Below are 21,165 nucleotides of genomic sequence, written 5' to 3'. Positions count from 1 at the left end.
AAACAACACAAACAACACGCGCTCTGTTGTTTGTTCACTGTGCACAGCTGCTGGCTGGATCGGAATCATGTTCCCCTCTCCCTCCCCGTCTTCTCTTCAGCTGTCAACACACGCACAACACACAACACACACAACAAACACACACACACACACCAAACACACACACACACAGCAAGCAACCTCTGCTCTTGTTTCCCCATCTTCCCGTTGTGGCTGTGTTTGTTCATGAGCGTGCGATGAGAGCATGGCAGTGCAAGCCGATGCGGATCCCTTTGAGCTGTCTCACGACCAAGTGGCAGATGATCGTGCCCCCGGCTGTCATGTGTGACACGCGCGCGCTTCGTGCTTGAAGGCAAGTGCGTGGTTGCATGTGGTTGCATTCACTGCATCGTGCATGCACAGCAGCAACCACAACACAGGAACGCAACAACAAGCTTGCTCACCGCGTGTCGCTACCTCCTGCACACACACACACACACACACACACACGCACACACACACTTACGCACACACACACACACACACAGGCAAGGTGCCGATCCTGCTGCTCTTCCTCAACCCCACTTCACCCCCATTTGTTTGCACTGTCACGCTGAGGGGACACTGCTGGCTGTTGAAGTGCATGTGAGGCAGCATTTTCGCGTCGCACACACAGCAGCACATCGCCACCCGGAGCTGCACCCGCCACCATTGTCATTTCACTGCTGACACGCTTCAGCTGCAGATCACACAGCAAAGTCTGTCACCCCCAACAGCCACCACTGCCGCACAGAGACATACACAGATCAGCAGTCGCAGACACGTCGGATACCAGGCCTATCCTTCGTTAGCCGACCCACCATGGCTTCTGCACGAAGCCATCTTCGCCTGGTTGCCTGGGCAGTGCTTGCCACGCTTGTCTTGGGCTTCACAGGTGCGTCTTGGAGAAGGAGGAGGAGGAGTGCTGATGCAGTGTCCCTGTCTTCCTGCCCTCCTGCTTTGCCGTGCGTGTTTGCCTGCAGCTACCCCTGCACGACACCTCCAAACGCAACGAGTGTTGCCTGTATTCCACCACAACATCCCCTTCCTTGCCCCTGCGCTTCAACCTACCCCTGCACGACAACTCCAAACGCAACAAGTGTTGCCTGTATTCCACCACAACATCCCCTTCCTTGCCCCTGCACTTCAACCCAACACCCAAGCAACACTTCTCAATCTCACCTGCCTCACCATCGCCACTGCACACCTCACCATCGCCACTGCACACCTCACCATCGCCAGCAACCAATGCGCTCCGGCTCCGCTTCGACCCGGACTACAGCCCGCCGTCTGTGGCGGAGGCCACAGCAAACCCGCGCCGCTACCGCGCATACAACCGGCCCGTCCTCTCCCACATCCTGCGCCCAATCAAGGTGCGCATTGAGGACGACAACGGCAACCTGGTGACCTCTGGGCCAGACTCCGAGCTCGCTGTGACGCTCTTCGCGGAGTCGGCCTTCCTTGGCGGCGTCATCTTCCCCGATGAGACGCCCGTGGCAAACGCAATCACAGACGCAGGCAGCCAGATGCTGTATGCCACGTCTGGCAGCGAGCACCCGTACCAGGAGGACCACCGCACCATCCGCCAGGACCCCTACGAGACACGCGCGGTCGGCGGCGTCGCCACGTTCCCGCCCTTCTTCGCCACAACGCCCACCGTGTTTGTGGAGAACGCCACCACGGGGTACCCCTACGTTGGCGGGCAGGATGTGCTCATCAACGGCGCGTGCTGCAAGAGCATCTGGCGCGCCGCAACCTCGGACCCGACCAAGGCCTCCGCCATCGTCAGCAACCCGTACCACGTCTTCCGTGAGTTGACACAGCTTGCTTGCACGTTTGTCTGTCTGTCTGATGCGTTTGTGCTGGCGTGTGGTGTGAGTGCATGTATGCGTGCATGCCCTTGTGCTGTGCGTGCATGAGCACGTGTGTGTTGCTGTGTTGTGCGTGCTGTGGTGTGCTTGTTTGTACGTGTGCCATTGTTGCTGCCAATTGTCTGATTATGTGCACACAACAACACACCAACCAACATCGGCTCCCTTCCACCCGCCTCCCAATTTCAGATCGCGTTGAGTACCTTGAGTTGGCGGCGCCGTTGCCGACTTCCGTCAAGACAGACGAGCCGCTTCCTCCCATCGAGGTATCGCTGTGGTTGAGTGTACGCGTGCACGGTGTGTGTGTGTGTGTGCGTGTGTGCGTGCGTGCGTGTGTGCGTGTGTGTGTGTGCGTGTGTGTGTGTGTGCGTACACATGTGCGTGTGTGTGTGTGCGTACACATGTTCGTGTGCATGTGTGCACGTGTATCTGTGTTCATGTCCGTGTCCGCGTCCGTACTCCCTCTTCAAGCAACTCGTTGGCCTGTCCCACCACACAGCTCACACAACTCCATCCCCCCATCTTTGTATTCATCATGGCTAGGTGCGGCTGATGTCGCTCAACTACCAACAGCGCGACGCCGACGGCAACCCGACCCCAATCCCGCTCCTCCACGGCGCAGACACAGACGTCGACATCCAGCTCAGCGTCGCATGGGTGCGTGTGTTGTGTGTGTGTGTGTGTGTAGCTATCTGTCCATTTGCTCCGCCCGTCTTCTCTTCGTTCCCTCCAGCTGATGTGCACACACACATACACGCACACGCTCACACACACATACACGCTCACACACACATACACATTCAATCCACACCCCGCCTCACAATCCACCCCCCCCCCCGTCAAACCAAACAGGACCGGAAGATTGTTGCTGCGGACCCGCCGGCAAACATCTCTGTCAATGGCATGAACAGCGCGCGCCTGCTGTACTCCGAGGTTGAGCTGCACGGGCCCGGGGTCACCACCATCTTCACCGACGACCTCGCTGTGCGCAAGCGCGCGTCGCTGCTGCCGAGCGGCTACTACGGCGCTGTCTTCGAGGGCATCCACTTCAAGAAGGCCGTGCACAACCTGCGCCTCAACTTCACCATCACCCACCCTGGCGGCGAGCCATACTACCTTGACCTGACCACCCACGACGTGCAGAACCCCGAGCCGTACTCGCGCGCGGGCATGGGCTTCCCCGAGCTGCCGCCGCTGACGCAGTACACGCTGTTCAAGTCGCGCCCGCCGGAGGAGCAGTCGCAGTATGTCACGGACGAGGAGTTCCGGCCCGTCCGCGACCTGTACCCGTCCGTGTACGAGGGCTACGAGACACACGCCATGCTCTTCATGCGCGACATTGGCACGTCCGAGATGGGCCTGTCGTGCGATCTGGTGGAGGACGAGCGCCGGCGCGCGTGGTGCCTGCAGTCCGGCTACACCCTCAACGTCACCGGCGACACGGGCCCGGGCGTCCTCGTCTCAGCGCCCTTCAACGTCACGGGCCGTGATGCAAGCGAGCTGCGCATTTCGTGGGCAAAGCCCCTGGACGACATGCCGGAGGTCATCACCTTTCCCATGTGGCACCCGCTGCACCTGGAGCTGTACGACACAGAGGGCAAGCACGTTGTGGACGGGCCAGACGCGTTCCTGGACGTCTCCGTTGCTGCACTGGCCCTCAACTCTGCCAACGTCTCTGATGTTGCCGGCACGGCGCAGCTGTGCGACCCGGCGGTCAGCGACACCATCACGCTGGCGCATGGGCGGGTCAAGTTCAAGCACGGCGTGTGTGAGCCCGTGGACCACGTTGCTCTTGAGTTTACCGCCACCACCACCAAGGGCGCTTTTCTTCGCGCCGTCACCATCCCATTCGTCGTCCAGGGTGTGTGTGTGGGTCTGTGTTCGTTGTGTGTGTGTGGGTCTGTGTGTGTGTGTGTTGTGTGAATGTTGGTGTGTGTGTGTGTTCATTGTGTGAATGTGGGGGTGAATGTGTGTGTGTGTGTGTGGAGTGTGTTTCGCAGCATGTATGTGTGCATTTGGCAGGCGTGCAACACATGATATATGCGTGGGTTTGCGTTGTGTTCTCCGCGTGTTGCTTCCTTTTCCTCGCCTTGTCCAAACCGCCCTCCACTCCACTCACTCCACTCACTCCACTCACACCACTCACTCATTCCATCACCACCACAACCACCACGATCTTGTTACAGCCGACATTCCGTTTGGCATCATGCTTCCCATCGAGGCCTCCACCAGCCCCTTCAACGTCGACACGCGCGCGCTGCGCATGTTCTTTGAGCAGCCCGTGCTTGGCTTCAACGGCAAAGGCCCTGCCGATCGCACGTTTGGCCACACCGACTCTCGCATCGATGTCCACTACATCGACACCCGCGGCACTGAGCTCGAAGTCCTCGCCGTGAGTTTGCTTCTACTTCTGCTTCTGCTTCTGTTTGGTGGCTTTGCGTGTGTGGTGTGTGTGTGTGTGTGTGTGTGTGTGTTGATGTATGCACCTGTATGTGTGTGCGCGCATGAAAAGTTTTGTTGCGTGCTTCCTCGTAACGTTGTGACTTGTGCACTGATGTTGTGGTGTTTGCAATGCGATTGAGCGCCTTCTCACAACAGCAATACAAACACACGCACACACACACAACCACACACATAAAATGCACACACATGCCCGTCTTGAACCAGGCGCTTGACGAGGCGCGCAACACCCACCGCATCCGCATGTTCAACGGGCCCTTCAGGAAGGAGCATGCCGAGACAGTCGCGCAGTGGATCTCGCACACAGCATCCGTACGTCCACATTGCTGGCCACCCTTGCTTGTTTCAATCACGCCAAGCAACAAACATGCACACGAGTGCGCACCAACAGCAAACATCCACAAGCACACTCAAAGACACACAAACAACAACCCAAATGCACAAATGCCCCCATTCCCTCACTAACGTCCTCACTCACTCACTACCCTCTCCCTCTCCCCCTCCCTCCCCCTTTCAGGACTTTTGCGCGTTTACGTTCTTTGGATCGACGGAAGACCTGCGGAACCGGCGGCGCTTCCCCAACATCTGGCGCTTTGGCTTTGGCGAGGAGATGTACTACAAGGCCCTGGTCGACAGCATGGCAAACAAGATGTGGCGCAAGATCATTGTGGTGCACAGCCGCGAGAGCACGACGTTCACAGACGCGTTCTACCGGTCGCTGCGGCAGGCCGGCATCGACGTGGTTGCGGACGTGAAGATCCCCGACGCCGTGGTGGAGAGCGGCGGGTCGCTCATGCCGTACCTGCGCGAGATCAAGGACACCGGGTACAAGGTCATCCTGACAAACGTGCGGGACAAGATGGCGCAGCGGCTCTTCACGGACTTTGTCGAGGCGGAGGTGGACGCGTCGCACGGGTACCAGTGGGTTGGCACGGAGCCCACGCTGCAGACGCTGGACCTGCTCACGCTGCCGGACCCGCACATCCACCTGGCGGGCGCGCAGTTCCTGACGCCGATGTACGGTCTTGGGCGCGGGGCGCAGGCCTTCCAGGCGGCGGCGTTCTCGGACTTTCTGCTGCGCAAGGAGCTGGGCGGCATGGACCCGTTCTGGGTCGGGGACCGCGACTTTGACATCAACAAGCTGAACATGTGGACGTTCTCCGAGGTGGTGCTGGCGCTGGATGTGGCGTGGTTCCACGGGTTTGGGCTGGTGGCCATGATCGACTTCAAGATCACGTCCACCACGGAGGCGTGCAACAACCTGGTTGGCTGGATCTACAACCTGCCCATCCACTCTGGGTCGGCCATCAACTTCAACGAGAACCTGGACCGCATTGGCTTCACGGGCGTGTGGGCGCAGCTGGAGGACATGGATCTGCGGCAGCTGAAGCAGCAGCAGGAGGCCGCCGGCGAGGAGTTCAACCCCTGGTCCATCACCACCGCCATCGACATGAAGACCAACGACGCCGACGTGGTGGAGACGCGCTTTGTTGATCCGCGCACACGCGTGCGCAGCGACTGGCCGACCTACAGCCCCGCCGCCACGCTGACGCGCCGCCGCTTCCTGACGGGCGACGACCTCGGCGCCGGCATCACGCTGTACAACTTCACCGACCTGGTGCCCGTCACGCACACGTGCGGCGGCGGGTGCGGCGGCGGGTTGATCAACGCGTCCGAGTCTGCGTACCACTACCACTACGGCACGTGCGTTGGGCCGGACGAGTGCGAGTGCATCCTGACGGCGGACGGGTCGCGTGCGGCGTTCACGGGCGAGCAGTGCAGCGTGCCCAACTGCCTGCGCGCGTGCCGCAGCGGCGAGTGCCAGTACGTCAACGGCGACTCCGTGTGCGTGTGCGACCCCGGGTGGGAGGGCGAGATTTGCGACGTGGCCATCTGCAGCACGTACGGGTGCTCGCCAGCCCACGGCCAGTGCACGCTGCCAGACACGTGCGCGTGCGACCCGGGCTACTACGGGCGGGACTGCAGCTCCGCGTGCATGTGCCTGAACAACGCGACATGCAGCGACGGCGCAACCGGCAGCGGCGAGTGCACGTGCACGGCCGGGTACTTTGGGCCGACGTGCGCCAACGCGTGCACGTGCAAGAACGGCGTGTGCGACGACGGGGCGTCTGGCAGCGGCACGTGCAAGTCGTGCGACGGCGGGTGGATGGGCACCAACTGCGACCTGCGCGTTGCCGCTGTTGCTGTGCCGGGCTTTGTTGCGGGCCTGGTGCTGATCGGGCTGGTTGCGCTGGGCGTGCGCTGGTTCCTGCGCCTGGCCAAGCGGCGCGCGCTGCTGGCAAACACGGACTGGAAGGTGCAGTGGCAGGACGTGAAGCTGCACACGGCGGACCTTGAGGTGAGCCAGAAGGTGGAGTCGATGATGTTCCAGAGCACCATGTCGACGCGGCAGATTGGGCAGGCCAACTTCCGGGCTGCGGAGCGCATTGGCAAGTACCGCGGCGAGCTTGTGCAGATTGTGCGGGTGAACAAGCCGACGGTGGAGCTGTCGGATGGGCTGCGAGAGGAGATTCGCGATGTGCGTGAGGTGCACCACTCCAACCTGCTTCGGTTTGTTGGTGCGTGCCTGGACGAGCCGAACGTGGCCATCCTGTACGACTACGCGCAGAAGGGCTCTCTTGACGACGTCGTGAGCAACCTGGATGTGAAGCTCGATGTGAACTTCAAGTACCACATTCTGAAGGAGGTTGCTGCCGGGATGCACTTCCTGCATGGCTCTGTCTTCAAGGCGCACGGTCGTCTTCGTTCTGCCACGTGTTTCATTGACAACCGCTGGACCGTCAAGATTGGAGGTGTGTGTGTGCGTGGGGATGTGTGTGTGTGTGTGTTGTGTGTGTGTGTGGTCGAGCGTGATGGCTGTAGCTGTTGTGTGAGCTGTAGCTGTTGTGTGAGCTGTAGCTGTTGTGTGAGCTGTAGCTGTTGCGAAGTGTGTTTGCGCTTGTCTGCTTTTGCTTGCTTGCATTGGGTTGCTGATTTCACCACAACTCATATCTTACACCTCCTCCACCATCATCACCACTCATCACCACTCCCATGCATCGTCACGGTAGACTATGGCCTGCGGCAGTTGCAGGCGCATCAGCAGAAGGACGAGGAAGCGGCGATGAACGGGGCGTCGACGCTTCGCTGGACAGCGCCGGAGCTGCTCTCGGGCGTGTCTGCCATTGACGACATCCTTGAGGGAACCCAGCAAGGCGACGTCTACAGGTGCAGTCGGTGGCAGTGAGATGTGTGTGTGTGTGTGTGAATGGGGAAAGGGATTGAGCTCAAAGGAAGAGGAGAAGAGGAGGGCTGCGGTTGTGTACAGATGTGGTTGTGGCACTGCCACAGTCTTCTCGGCTCATTCAACACCCTCATCTGATATGCATGCTTGCTCCATCGCCCCTCCCCCCGCCAACGCTCGAATCCCCACAACAGCTTTGGCGTGATGATGAACGAGGTGTGGACGCGCGAGCAGCCGTACGACGACTTTGCGCTGTCGATGGAGGAAGTGATTGCCAGTGTCTCTGCCAGCGCCAACCAGCAGGCGCTTGTGCAGCCGCTGCCTGCGAGGCACAACCAGGTTGCACCAAAGCCAATCCAGGTCAAGTCTGCGTGGACATCGCCCAAGGACGGCACTGACGGCTCGCTTGTTCGCCCGACGGTTGCGGAGGACACACCACAGGGCCTGAAGGAGCTGATGGAGCAGTGCTGGCACCCGGACCCTGCGCAGCGGCCCGCGTTCCGTGAGATCTGCCAACGCCTCGACGCCCTGCACCCAACAGAGGGCAGCATGGTCGACAACCTCATCTCAATGGTGCGTGTTGGGGTGGGGGGAGGAGAGGGAGCGTGTGTGTGCATGCATGTACTTTTGTTTGTGTGTGTGGGTGTACTTTGTTTGTTTGTGTGTGTGTGTGTGTGCTTTGTTTGTGTGTGTATCTACTTTTGTGTGTGCGTGTGTGTGTTTAGGGCGTGATGCCATGGCACAACACGTGTGCGGCATTTTTCTTCACGCTGTTTTTTCATGCCTGTTTGCCATCTTCCACACACACACGCACACACACACTGCTTTGGGCTGTCTCCGTCCATCTTTTCATCTGTGCACCTGTTCATTTGTGACCATGTTCACACACCGCCATCCCTTCTCATCTTCACACCTCACCACACCTCCTCATGTTCACGCAGCTGGAGAAGTACTCGCAGAACCTCGAGGGCATTGTGAGCGAGCGGACCAAGGAGCTGGCTGCGGAGAAGGAGAAGGTGGAGGAGCTTGTGTGCCGCATGCTGCCGAAGCAGATTGTGGAGGACCTGAAGGTTGGCAAGAACGTCAAGGCCGAGAGCTTCGACAACGTCACCATCTTCTTTTCCGACATCGTCGGCTTCACGCGCATCTGCTCGCAGAGCACGCCACTGCAGGTGCGCTCGTGGGGTGTTGGGGGGGGGGTTGTGTAAATAAGGGGTGTGATGAGGAAGGAAGAGAAGCACGCTGTGCGCTGCGCTTGGTGGTTGATTCGATTGCTTCATTGTCTCACTCAAACGACCAACACGCCACAACACAACAACACCGCTGTGATGCGCAACAGGTGGTTGACATGCTGAATGACCTGTACACGCTCTTCGACACGATCATCGAGGACTACGATGTCTACAAAGTGGAGACCATTGGCGACGCCTGTGAGTTGGCCGTTGTGTGTGTGTGTGCTTGTGTTGCTTGTGTGTGTGTGTGTGTATACGTTGAGCCTTGGTTGCTGTGTTGCTCGTGTGTGTGTGTGCTTGTTTGTATTGCTTGTGTGTTTGCTTGTGTGTTTGTTCTGAAAGTCTTGGTCCCCTCTGCTCCACACGCCCACCACTCCTCACAACCAACTCACCGCACACCTTGATCAACCTCCTGTGTGTCTGTGTGTGTGTGTCAGACATGGTTGTGTCTGGCCTTCCTGTGCGCAACGGCGACCAGCACGCCGGCGAGATTGCTTCCATGGCACTGCACATGCTGAGTGCCATCACCAAGCACCGTATCCGCCACCTGCCGCACGAGCGCATGCAGCTGCGCATTGGTCTGCACTCTGGCCCTGCCGTTGCTGGTGTTGTTGGCACCAAGATGCCGCGCTACTGCCTCTTTGGCGACACCGTCAACATTGCCTCGCGCATGGAGTCTGGCGGCTTTGGTCAGTCGCTGTGTGTGTGTGTGTGTGATTGCGCGTGCGCTTCTGTTGCGCATGATCATTGTCAAGCGTGTTTGCCTCAGGCCATGATACGCCACCAGTCCTTCATGTGTTCTTCAAACCATCACCCACCATTCACCCCGCTCACCCACTCATCGACCTGCTCTGAATCAACCACCAACATCACTCGCCCTAAATCAACCATGAATATCGCTGCAGCGCTTCGCATTCACCTGAGCGACAGCACCGCCAAGATCCTGGAGCGCCTTGGCGGCTACCACCTCGAGACCCGCGGCGAGCGCCAAGTCAAGGTGCGCATGTGTGTGTGTGTAAGTGATCAGTGTGTGTGGTGTGTGTGTGTGTGTGTGTCTGTAAGTGATCAGTGTGTGTGGTGTGTGTGTAAGTGATTAGTGTGTGTGGTGTGCATGTTTGTGTTCAGTGTGTATGCGTGTGTGTGTGCTCTTGTGTGTGTGTGTGTGCTTGTGTTTTGTGTGCGTGTTCGTACACATGCAGTGTTGGTGTTGTGCTCTTTTGGCTGCGGATAAGCATGTTTGTTCACATACAACACCTTCGTTTGCCCCCGCCCCATGTTGTATTGTTTCTTGGTTTTCATCTCAGGGCCGTGGCATCATGACAACATACTGGCTCAACGGCAAGGACGGGTTCGACATGCCGCTGCCGACAGAGGAGATGCGTGCGAGCGAGTCCCAGCACGAGTTCAAGTGAAGATGTGGCTCTGCCTGCATCCTGCCAACACAGTGTCGATATTGCGGTGCCGACGCTTTGTGTGTGCTGTGTTGTTGCGTGCGATCCCACCCATTCTTCTCCATGGCTGTGCTTTGCGTGCTGTGAGATGCGTGTCTTTGGTTGCGTCTCTGTCCTCTGTTTTCCTTGTGTGTGTGTGTGTGTGTGCGCGCATAAGTGTGTGTGTGTGTGCATAAGTGTGTGTGTGCGTGTGAAGCGCTTTCATGGACGGTGGTCTCCGATGTGTTGCAAGAGTGCTGGCTTGTTCGGTTTCCGTACATATCTCTATGTGTGTGCTTCTCCCGCTCTTTGTGCCTTGTGTGTTGACCTCTCTCAGCGCTGTGTCAGTCTCTGTCGAGTCTCTCTCTCTCTCCCTCTCCAGTCTCTCAGTCGCCTGTATTCATGTGTATCTGTGGACCATGAAATCGGTGTAATGCAATATCCGCTCGATTGACATGAGGAACAGCAGCGGCGGTGGTGCTTGAGGAGGACGAGGAAAAATGGATGTGCAAACGGAAGCGCACAATCACTGAAAGACACACTTGTTCAGGAACACACACACACGCACGCACAAGCACAAGCACAAAACCACGGAATGAATCGTTTGCATGTCGTACACAGCAACTTGTAGCACACGTGTAGACATGTAAACACGCCAACGAGCACACACACACACACACTCACACAAACACATCAAGACAGACGGAACAACCCAAGGCCTCAGTCGCTCCAGTCCTCGTCATCCGACCACTCGCTGCCGGTCTCGGACAATTTACAACGCGCCACCTTCAGTCGCCTTTCCCTTTGTCTTTTAAAACACGGGTGAGAACGTTCTTGGGCAAAGCTTTCTTGTTTAAACTTCTTCGCCATGACGCTCAATGAACCAAACAAAAGGGGTGCTGAGGGGAAGAGAGAACTTGTCGTGCATGTGTGGTGAAAAGGGTGAAACTCGCCTATCAACATGGATGTGAAGTCAAGCAGAATGGTAGAATGAAGACAAGAACGACTGTGCGTGCAAACAAAGGCCGCAGGTTCGCGTGAAAGTAAAGCATGCAACACACACACACACAAGTGTGAATATCACACGCACATGAATAGCCGGCATGTACGCATAAATTATCTACAGTTCAACTTGATAGCGAGAATGCTTGAGAATGCGTTGCGACACAGCATTGGTGTCGCTAGCGTCCGGACGCGTGTTCGTTTCTCCTTGCTGTCGTTGCTGCTGTTGCTGTGCTCGCATTGGCATGAGTGCATCAAACGTGCCACTGCTCAAGCTTGCGCCATCGGACGCTGCCGTTGGAGTGTCGATCGTCGGCACATCCTCCATGGTTGGCGTGACAGGTCGCGTCTCGTTCAGCGTGGGCTCCTCCTCCTCGTCGTCGTCACAGTTGCCGTCGCCTCTGCTTGCAGCGATATCAAATGTTGCGTTTGCATCGCCCGGCGCCGCCAAATCAGATACAGATGGCATGTTGAGGCCCCAGACCTTGACGGTCTTGTCTGCGGATGCGGAGAAGAGGGAGTCGTTGTGGCAGAGCAGCGCCGTGATTGCGTCGTCGTGGCGGCCGTGGTCCTCAACCGCAGACAGCCGGTCCGCCCGCCACACCTGAACCACGACACGCGTCATTGGAGGAGCGCGAGGTGTTGGAAATGAGAACAACACACGAGTTGCCACGGGGTCGTCATGGAAGAACAAGCAAAAACAGAAATGACGTACACAAATACTACACAAACACGCACACACAAGCGCATGAAGGCCACGTAACACATCAGTACATGCTGATGTGTGCACGCACCTTCATACCGCCCTTTGCAGAGCCGCTGGCGAGGAACTGGTTGCCAGGGAGGGCGCAGAGGGCAGAGACGGCGGTGCTGCTGTGGGCACCCGTGGTCGTCTGCCGGTTCACCCAGCCAACATCATTCATCGACCACTTCTTGATGCTGCAACAGGTTCAAGTGCAAACACGAAACCAGGAGGGCGCGTGGGTGAGGAAGCAGGGGTGATTTCATTGTCAAACAACTGTTGCCATTCTATGGTGCAACCACGTGTGGTTGCGACTCTTGACTAAAGACCAGCTCAAGAGTGGGTCGACATGGCACCATCATGATCATCACCATCATGATCATGATGATCATCATCATGATCATTGCTCCATTACCTGCAGTCGTCGGAGCCACTGAAGATGTGTTCGCCAGCGAATGTCAGCGCATGCACGCGGTCGTAGTGTGGCGGCTCGAGCGCCTGGGGAGAGAAGGGGAACAGGAAAAGGACAGGGCACAGAAAGCATTGGTGTTAGAGGAGATGGGCTGGGCAGGTGATGGTGGAGGATTTGCACCGAATCAAACGACCATGCACACAAAACAAAAGCCAATCAAACAAAGACGGAAAACGAACAAAGCAAGGCCAAAACTTGCGCCCAATCACAACCCAAACCAGCCAAACAAACCAAGACCAACCAACATACAGCTGCAAGCGCACCTGGTATGTGAGAGTGCCGCCGGGAAGATCGGGGACGTCGAAGACGCGGACCTTGTGGTCAATGGTGGTGAGGGCCAGACGGGTGCCGTCGTCGTTCAGGCGAAGCGTCTCAATCTTTCCTCGGTGCGCAAAGTTCTTCACCTCGCGCTTCATGCGCAGGTCCCAGATGCGGAGCGAGCGGTTGGAGGCGGCAAACAGGTACGTGCCATCAGGGCTGACCTGGATATCCTGGATTGTGTCCTTCTTCACCGTGAAGCGATCCATGTCCTCACACGTGCGCACATCCCACACCCGCACCACGTTCCGGCACACGGTCAGGAAGTGCGTGTCCAGACACGCCAGCGTTCTCACGGGCGCCTCGTGCCCTGCAAGCGTCTGTTGCAATGCGCCGACCTCCAAATCCCACACGCGCGCCGTGCGGTCCTTTGACCCGGTCACAAGCTTGTTGCCGCAGGCCGCCAAGCACAACACCTGATCCTCGTGGCCCGTGATGGTGTGCGTGTTTCGCAGCACCGTGGGGCGCGTCCCTGGCGACTGCTTCTCCTCCACAATCTCGGTGACTACGGTGGTTGGCTTGCGGCGGGGTCGCCGTGCCATGCGAAGCGTCATCGGCAGGCCGCTGAACTCCCGCTCTGTGCGCCGCTTGTTCTCCACGGCCTCTGTGCTGCGGCTGTAATGCGGGGTCTTCTCAAGTGCAGACACGATGCGCTTGCGCATAGTACGAAGGCGCGACGATGCGGACGATGACGAGGACGCCCTGCGCCGCTCCCCGTCGTCCCCATCACCGCCAGCGGTCTTCTTCTCGTCCTTCCCCTCATCCTTCTCCTTGTGCTGCGGCAGCTGCGATTTGCTGTCGCCTGACATCCGGGCATCTGCGGACACGGACATGGCGCTCGTCTCTGCCGTGAATGTGCGGCTGCGGGGGCGGTTTCCTTCGGATGTTGACAGCGATGTCGGCGACGTCGTACCGCCACTTCGCGTCCCACGCGGTCCATTTGTCGCGCGCTGTTGTTGCTGCTGCTGCTGCTGCTGCTGCTGCTGCTGCTGATTGTATTGCTGTTGGCGGGCCAGCGTTGATGTAGTTGATGATGATGCAGCAGCAGCTGCTGCTAGCGGGGTGGTGATTGTGCTTGACGTGCGCGATCGCTGGCGCTCTGCCCGCCGCGTCGGCATCTTCGACGGCGATGCATTTGGCGACACCATATGCTGTCGGGACCGCTGCCGCTGCTGGAACCGTGAAGACGCTGACTGGTGTTGCTGCGCGGGTGTGAGCGGCGCTGTGGCAAGGCTGTGCAGGATGGCGTTCTTCGCCTCCGCCTCCAACTCCAGCTGCCGCACACGCACACGAGTGCGCTCTGATGCCAGCTCCTTCCTGACGAGGGAGGAGAACATGGAGCGCAGCAGCATGTGCGCCTCCTTCTGTGTTGCCGAGCGGATGAGATTGTCGCCCTCCTCGCTGATATCGTCCATGGTCAGGCATGCGCGAATGCCCTGGTACTCCATGCTCAGCAGCGAGCGCTCGTTCTCCTGGATCTCCTCCGTGAGCAGATTCATCTCCGTCTCGATGCGCTCAATCTCAGCAGAAATCGTCTCCGCCCGTGCACTCGCCGGCTGCTTCTCATCATCGCCATTGCCACCATCACCATCACCGTCATCGCTGTTGTTGCCATCATCATCGTTGTCGTTGGCGTTGCCCTGATCCCCCGTCTTATCGCCAGCTCCGCTTGTCCTCCCTGCTGTTGCTGCCTTGCCCCTTTTCTCGGCCTTCGCGCCATCATCACCATCAGCATCAACATTGGCGCCATCGTCTTTGGCCTCGCCAGCCGTGCGCTTGATCGTCTTCGCCTCCTCCAGCAGGGCCTGCTTCTCCTTGGCCAGGTCCTCGTCGCGCCGCTGCACCAGCGCCTCAATCTTCGACCTGACCGTCTGGTACAGCACTGCGCTCGTCACCTCCTGCTCCAGCTTGGCCCGCTTCCGCTCGGCCTCCACCTTTGCTGACCGCCCGACGGAGCTGCGCCGCCGCAGCACGTGCCGTGCCACCCGCCCCAGGTGCGATCGCAGCTGTGACGACGACGACGATGACGATGCCGCCGTGTGCTTTGATGCCGCCGGGGAGGAGGCGATGGCGCGGTGCGGCTCCCGTCGCTGCATGCGCGCCTGCATGAGCTGTTGGCGCAGGTCCTGGATCTGGTGCTGGTTGTCCTTCATGGACTGCTTGAGCTTCTGGTTCTCCTCCGTGATGCGGGCCATCCTCGCTTCCTTGTTCCGCAGCATGCGCTCCCACTTGCTGGCGTCTGTGCGCTCCTTGTCCAGGTTGCGCTTGAGCTGCACCACCTCCCTGTTGTGCCGCACGGCCCTGGCTCTGCTCTTCTTCATCTCCGCCTGCGCCTGCTCCACCAGCCGCTTTCGCTCCGCCTTTGCGTCGCGGATGCTGCGTTTCAGCGCATCAATCTGCGCCACGGCGCGCTGCCTGTCCTTCTCTGCGCGCTGCTGCCTGGCTCGCTCCTTCTCCATGCCTGACAGCTTCGATTGCAACTCCTGCAGCCTTCGCTGGTGGCGTGTGCGCTCCACCGTGTTCTCCTCGCTCGCGTGCCCCTCCATCTCCTTGAGGCGGCGGCGCAGCGTCTCACGCTCCGCCAGCACCTTGTCGCGCTCCTGTTTCTCCTGCAGCAGCCGCCGCTCGTACAGCTCCTTCTGCTTCTGGATTTCGTTCTGTGCCGCCTCCAGATGTTTCAGCAGGTTCTCGTGCAGGACGATGCGCGTCCCGAGCTCTTGCATCATTTCGCGGTACTTGACCATGAGCTCTGTTCGCTTGGCGCTTTCCTCGTCCGTGTCCTTGCCTTTCCTGCTGCCACTTCTGCTGGCCGCTGATGACGCTGTTGGTGTTTCCGTGGCGCTCCCTACATCCTGCACGCCCCCGTCTTCTGCTTCGTCATCGCCGTCGCCGGCAGCGGCAGCCGCAGCAGTCACAATGTCGCCTTCATCCTCAACCTCGCTGCCTTCCTCCCAGGCCGATTTGGGCTCAGCGACACCCCCATCATCAGCATCCTCATCCTCGTCCTCCTCGTCCTCCTCATCCTCCTCCTCCTCGTCATCGTCGCCGCCGTTGAGGAAGCGGTCGTAGATGGTCGAACTGTCATCAACGACGCTGTCTTCGTCACTTTCGCCACCTTCATCATCGTCTTCATCGTCTTCATCGTCTTCATCGTCTTCCTCGTCATCATTGCCCTCTCCTCTGTGTCGCAGCACCCTCTGCTTGCTTGGGGCCGGCTGAGCGCTCTCCCCCTCGTCACCAACAACATTCTCCTGCTCCTCCTCTGCACCGCCGTCACCGCCTTGCTCATCGAAGCTGAGCCCGTATGTCTCCTCCAGCTCCTTCATCACCTGCAGGCTCTGGCTCACAATCTGCACAGGCAGCCATTCGCGTGGGCCGCATTGCAGGGAGGTGCGGTGAGTTGGAATGCATAATGAACACAGGCCCACACTTACATCCACTTTGAGTGAAGCACAGACACGCAGGCGAGCAAGCCATGAACACACATGTATTCACGCGCAGGCGTACATGCCACACACATGTGCACATGAACACATGAACACATGTACACATGCACTACCAAGGACTTCGTGGTGTGTACGCACGTCTGAGTTGGTGTCTGATGTCCCTGGACGAGAGAGGTTGATGGAGTTGATGTCAAACATGGATGTTGCCGTCCACGGTCGGACGATGGTTGCCGTTGGCGGGCGATGCTCGACGTTCTGTTGCGACGACAACACATGACCGCCACCGCCGCCAGCACTACCGGTGCCGCTGGTGTTGAGGGCGGTCGTTGTACGTACGGCCTCCAGTTTGGTGCGCAGTTCAATGTTCTCTGACAGCAGCACCTCAATTGTCTTCTTCGAATCGCCATCAAGCCCTGGGCGAAGGCGTGTAAAGAGAATGTGAGTCAGTGTGTGTGTGTGTGTGTGTGTGTGTGTGTGTGTGTGTGTGTGTGTGTGTGTGTGTGTGTGAAGATCACCCATGTCTACACATGAGGTGTGACAACACGCGTGTGTTGCCATTGCAAGGAGTATCGCCACTGTGAAGTGCACGCTGGGCCTGACCTTGCAATGCTTCGACCTGAGTGGCCACAGTCTCCCGCTTGAACTGTGTGAGCTGCTCCTTCAGCTCTGTGTTCTGCGATGTCAGCGCCCTGTTTCGCTCCCGCAGGTCGTGCAGTTCCTTGAACATGTCCTCCGCCTCCTCAGAGTCGGGATTCACCTGGCCGCGGGTTGGTGATGGTGGTGGTGGTGGTGTGATGAAACGGGGAAGGTATGCGTGTGTATGTGAGTGTGCATGACGGAGAAAAGGGATCGTAAGAAACAAACGCACCGAAAGCACACAGACAAGTGCACACACGACCGACACCCCATCCCTCCTCTTGTGCTGCGTGGGACTCACCGGCCGCCGGCCCTGGCGGTACTCCATCAACTCCATGTTCATCTTGTGGATTTGCTCGCGCAGGAACTGGATCTCCCGCGAGGCGCTGTCTTGGTTGATCACAACCTGTCGTGTCGCGGTGTCGCCGGTGTCAGAGAGTCACACACAGCCGGGTGAGCGGATGGGCAGCTGGTTTCACATCGAACAAGAGATGGTTGATTGCTTGCCAAAGGAGGGCAAGGAGGCAAGTGGCGTTCAACGTTGTGCTTCGTCTCAAGCTGCCCATGCAATAGCGTGCGTGCATCGATACATGCACACGCACACGCACACGCGCACGCACACGCACACGCACACGCACACGCACACGCACACGCACACGCACACGCACACGCACACGCACACGCGCACGCGCACGCACACACCTTGTTCTGGATGTTGCGAGCGCGGTTTGCGTATTTGAGGGTGTTGAGTGTCTCCATGAGGTCATTGTCGGCAGGCGAAATGCATGCAATCATCAGCGTCTTGCTGTTCCCGCCGAGCGAGTCTTGCAGAATCCGTGTCAGCTGAGAAAGGGGGAAGAGATGCAATATTGGGGTGTGAGCACAGGTGAAAGGGCGGGAGCAGAAAGTTGACGTGGGGTGTACTTGAAGTGGGTCGAGAGCACACGTCTTTCACAAAACCTCTCCAGGCACACACACACACACACGCACAAACAAACACGCACACACGCACAAGAGCGACAACACGCCAACACAGCGTGGACACCTTGTTGCTGCGGTATGGCACGTGGCTGCCGCGGCGTGTTGGGTCGCCAAGAGCGCTGATGACGTTACCCAGGGCAAGCAGGCCCGAGTTGATGTCAATGCCCTCCTTTGCTCGCTCGCCAGTCGCGTGCGTCCGCTTCAGTCGCTCAGATCCCTGTGAATGTGTGTGTGTGTGTGTGTGTGTGTGTGTGTGTGTGTGTGTGTGTGTGTGTGTACAAGTATGACCAAGCGCACACACACACATACACACACAACCACATGATCAACAAGCATACCATGTCCCCAACATCCAGCACACACACGACACACGACACACACACACACACACACATACGGCGACTGTAATCCTCGCACGCACCGCCAAGTCGACAAAGTTGAACTTTGAAGTTGTTGTGACGGTCTCTGTCGCGCCGGGGACCTGGCTTGCGCCGCTCCCGTCCTCCTCCGCTGGTGCCGCCGCCACATCATCACCGCCGTCCATCCCACGCTACCCCGGCACAACGATGGTGCGCATGCGAAGGTGAGATGGATTGCCAAGGAAAATGAGAAGATTATTCCCACCCTGAAGCACACTTGCAAGCACAATCGAGCTAGTGCGCACACACGCACGCACGCACACACACACACACACGCACACAAAACACCCGAGACGTTGTATGTCACCTCGCGCATGGCCTGGGAGATGTGCCTTCGGTGTGTGATCCAGATGGTGAAGATGGCATGTGATCGAGATGACCGCTCGTTCATATCTGTGGATGCGGTGACGCGGTCCAGTGATCCGCGCCGGAGCAAGTCCATCACGTCCTCTCGCCGCGTCACATCGCAGTGCGACACTCCGCTGATGTGGATGGTCACGGTGCCGTCCTCCGTCCGCTCATCGCGCACGCGCACGGGCGCCTCCTGCCGCAGACCAGGCGTGCTGCACAGACAGCGGAGCAGGGGAGAGTGGGAAGGAGTGAGGAAGTGTTTGTGTACGTGCGCACGTTTGTGTGTGTGTGTGTGTGTGCGTGTGTGTGTGTGTGTGTGTTCATGCAAATATGCGTATGTCTCTTCCTGAACATGCACAAGTACACACACACACATGGACACACACACACATGGACTCACACACACACACACACACTGTCTGTCTGTCACTGCGTTTGCGGTTGTCCGTTTGTGACTGGACCCTGTGATGGGACACCGTACTTGTCGAAGAGGTCGTAGAACTTGCCCTGGTACAGCTCCAGGAACGAGATGGTGACCTTGAATTCAGGCTCCATGACACCCTGAGCTCACACAAATGGGCAGGTGACATGAGCAAGTGCACAAGTGCATGCAAGAGCTTGAGCCCAGCGTGCGCAAGGACGTGCATGGGACTCACGGAGGAGCGTGCTTCGTGTGTGAGGGTGTCGATTTGATGAAAGAGGTAGGTTGCCACGCGAGGCAAGATGCCGACGAGGTCGTCCGAGACACCTATGTCACAGCCCGTGCCCATGGTGTACGTCTTGCCAGACCCAGTCTACGCGGATGGCGGAAGCAAGGTACCAAGGGGAGGATCAGAGGCATGGGGAGAAGGCTGAGGAACAAGAAGGATGGTACTGTACAGCATGACGACACAGCATCGAGCAAGCCTCCACCATTGGTGACTCGGTCAGATGACCTCACACCACAAAAGCAATCACAACACGGCACAAACAAGGCAATGCACAACACAGTTTTCATGCCAGGTGTACACACTTGGCCATATGCGAGGACGGTGGCGTTTCTGCCTTGGATGGCCTTGTCAACCAGCTCTTGCACGCATGACGAGAAGATGGTGTGCTGATTTGCTGACATGGGGAAGACATCGTCAAAGGTGAACTGGTGCCTCTCCCCAAGCGTGATATGTGGCTCATTTGCTGTTTTGTGAGCAACGGCTCGCGCCTGATTTTCGAGTTCGGCAGAGTTCAAGGGCCTGATGCGCACGGCCACGCGCACGTTCTCTGTTTCCGGCTCGTCTCCGTCCGCCATCGTTGCGACCGTTCACCGCAAGCGCGCACTGGTGAGTGCTGGGTGCGTACGTGTGTGCCCGTTGCTCCAAAGCCCGCCGACCTCAGGCTTTCCTTGTGTGTGTGCGTGTGTGTGTGTGTGTGACACAGCGGAGAGGATGGAGGGAAGAACGTGGTGGGTGGGAGAAAGGACAGCCTTGTGTCAACACAGGGCTGTGTCTGTGGTGGTCTTTGTGGTTGTTGTCGTTGGTTGTTGGCTTTTGCCTCTCGCTTGCGTTGTTGTCGTGCTCGCATTCGTTACTCGTTGTGTGCATTTCGCTGAGTCAGCAAATTTCCCTTGTTCTTCGCATCCAAATCAGCATTCCCTTGCTCTCTTTCTCGTACCCACCGCGTACACCCCCAAACAAGTGGGTGTAGGTTTGTGTGTATGTATGTATGTGTGTGTGTGTGTTTGTGTGTGTGTGTGTGTGTGTGTGTGTGTGTGTGTGTGTGTGTGTGTGAGTGTGTGTGTGAGTGTGTGTGTGTGTGTGTGTGTGTGTTTGGGCGTGGATATCCTCGTCCCTGGCCCTCAATAGCTCAATAGCTCAATGCTCAATGCAACCCTGCAATCACATACAAAAAAAGAGACGAAGAGCGAAGAAGCAAAGCTATCACTCTCGCCTCACCGATGCCATCCATCCCCATCTCCCGCTCATTACCAACCCTTTTCCTTCCGTCCGCTTCCCATCCATCTCATTGCAGGCAGCGAAGATGCCGATTGTGCAGCGCACGGTGGAGCCGACGGTGTTGTGCCGACAGCCGTTGCCACCACGCTGCCGCAATGACTTGGAGGCTGCAAGCGTGCAGAGCATGAGCAACCTCATTCGACAGCTCAGCGACGTCGCCCGCCACGCCCACGAGATGTTCACCGCCCTGCACAAGGATCTGGAGCAGCTGAACGAACGCGCAAAGCGCACGCGGGACCGCATCGGCGGCATTGCTCACGCCGTGGTTCGCCGCACCGACGACGCTGCACGTAATGAAAGACATGTTTGTGCGTTGTTGTTTAAGTTGTTGTTGTTGTTTGAGTTGTCGTTTGAGTTGTTGTTTGAGTTGTTGTTTGAGTTGTTGTTTAAGTTGTTGTTGTTGTTGTTGTTGTTGTTGTTGTTGTTGTTGTTGTTGTCGTTGTTGTTGTTGTTGTTGTTGTTCTTCTTCTTCTTCTTCTTTTTCTTCTTCTTCTTCTTCTTCTTCTTCTTCTTCTTCTTCTTCTTCTTCTTCTTCTTCTTCTTCTTCTTCTTCTT

The 21,165-nt window shown here is 58.0% G+C and overlaps 3 protein-coding genes across 3 annotated transcripts in view; 2 read left to right on the top strand and 1 right to left on the bottom strand.

Moving 5' to 3' along the window:
* Positions 1 to 324: 324 nt before the first annotated feature.
* On the top strand, positions 325 to 10,705 carry PTSG_05045 (RGC/RGC protein kinase). Its single transcript, XM_004994307.1, has 16 exons — positions 325 to 352; positions 528 to 913; positions 1,261 to 1,827; positions 2,079 to 2,155; positions 2,433 to 2,546; positions 2,742 to 3,750; positions 4,076 to 4,281; positions 4,557 to 4,661; positions 4,867 to 7,162; positions 7,421 to 7,577; positions 7,788 to 8,166; positions 8,535 to 8,765; positions 8,933 to 9,023; positions 9,263 to 9,514; positions 9,731 to 9,822; positions 10,130 to 10,705. The coding sequence occupies exons 2-16, from the start codon at positions 841 to 843 to the stop codon at positions 10,235 to 10,237; spliced, it is 5,757 nt and encodes a 1,918-aa protein (XP_004994364.1). The 5' UTR covers positions 325 to 352; positions 528 to 840; the 3' UTR covers positions 10,238 to 10,705.
* Positions 10,706 to 11,041: 336 nt separating this feature from the next.
* On the bottom strand, positions 11,042 to 19,907 carry PTSG_05044 (uncharacterized protein; the record flags this gene model as incomplete). Its single annotated transcript, XM_004994306.1, has 16 exons — positions 11,042 to 11,861; positions 12,052 to 12,196; positions 12,415 to 12,497; positions 12,735 to 14,303; positions 14,529 to 14,745; positions 14,818 to 16,131; positions 16,306 to 16,574; positions 16,852 to 16,992; positions 17,173 to 17,277; positions 17,574 to 17,714; positions 17,917 to 18,069; positions 18,274 to 18,354; positions 18,567 to 18,834; positions 19,104 to 19,183; positions 19,279 to 19,416; positions 19,635 to 19,907. 16 exons carry the CDS (start codon positions 19,905 to 19,907, stop codon positions 11,376 to 11,378), a joined length of 5,463 nt encoding a protein of 1,820 aa, XP_004994363.1. The 3' UTR covers positions 11,042 to 11,375.
* Positions 19,908 to 20,210: 303 nt separating this feature from the next.
* The window catches only part of PTSG_12248 (uncharacterized protein), a 3,143-nt gene continuing 2,188 nt past the window's right edge, over positions 20,211 to 21,165 (top strand). The window contains exons 1-2 of the mRNA XM_004994305.1: positions 20,211 to 20,292; positions 20,627 to 20,900. Of these exons, the coding sequence (XP_004994362.1) occupies positions 20,636 to 20,900 (265 nt within the window). The 5' untranslated portion in view covers positions 20,211 to 20,292; positions 20,627 to 20,635. The remainder of the gene's footprint in view (positions 20,293 to 20,626; positions 20,901 to 21,165) is intronic.

This window comes from Salpingoeca rosetta (assembly GCF_000188695.1).
Source record: "Salpingoeca rosetta unplaced genomic scaffold supercont1.11, whole genome shotgun sequence".
NCBI classification, from domain to species: domain Eukaryota; class Choanoflagellata; order Craspedida; family Salpingoecidae; genus Salpingoeca; species Salpingoeca rosetta.
Note: the sequence above shows the minus strand (reverse complement) of the source record. Positions and strands in the feature narration are given on the sequence as shown.

Excerpts from the sequence above, each read along its gene's own strand:
- PTSG_05045 (XM_004994307.1), top strand. The coding sequence starts at position 841 with ATGGCTTCTGCACGAAGCCATCTTCGCCTGGTTGCCTGGGCAGTGCTT. Across the intron at positions 8,167-8,534 it reads TCGACAACCTCATCTCAATG|CTGGAGAAGTACTCGCAGAA; the intron begins GTGCGTGTTGGG and ends ATGTTCACGCAG. Across the intron at positions 8,766-8,932 it reads CGCAGAGCACGCCACTGCAG|GTGGTTGACATGCTGAATGA; the intron begins GTGCGCTCGTGG and ends GATGCGCAACAG.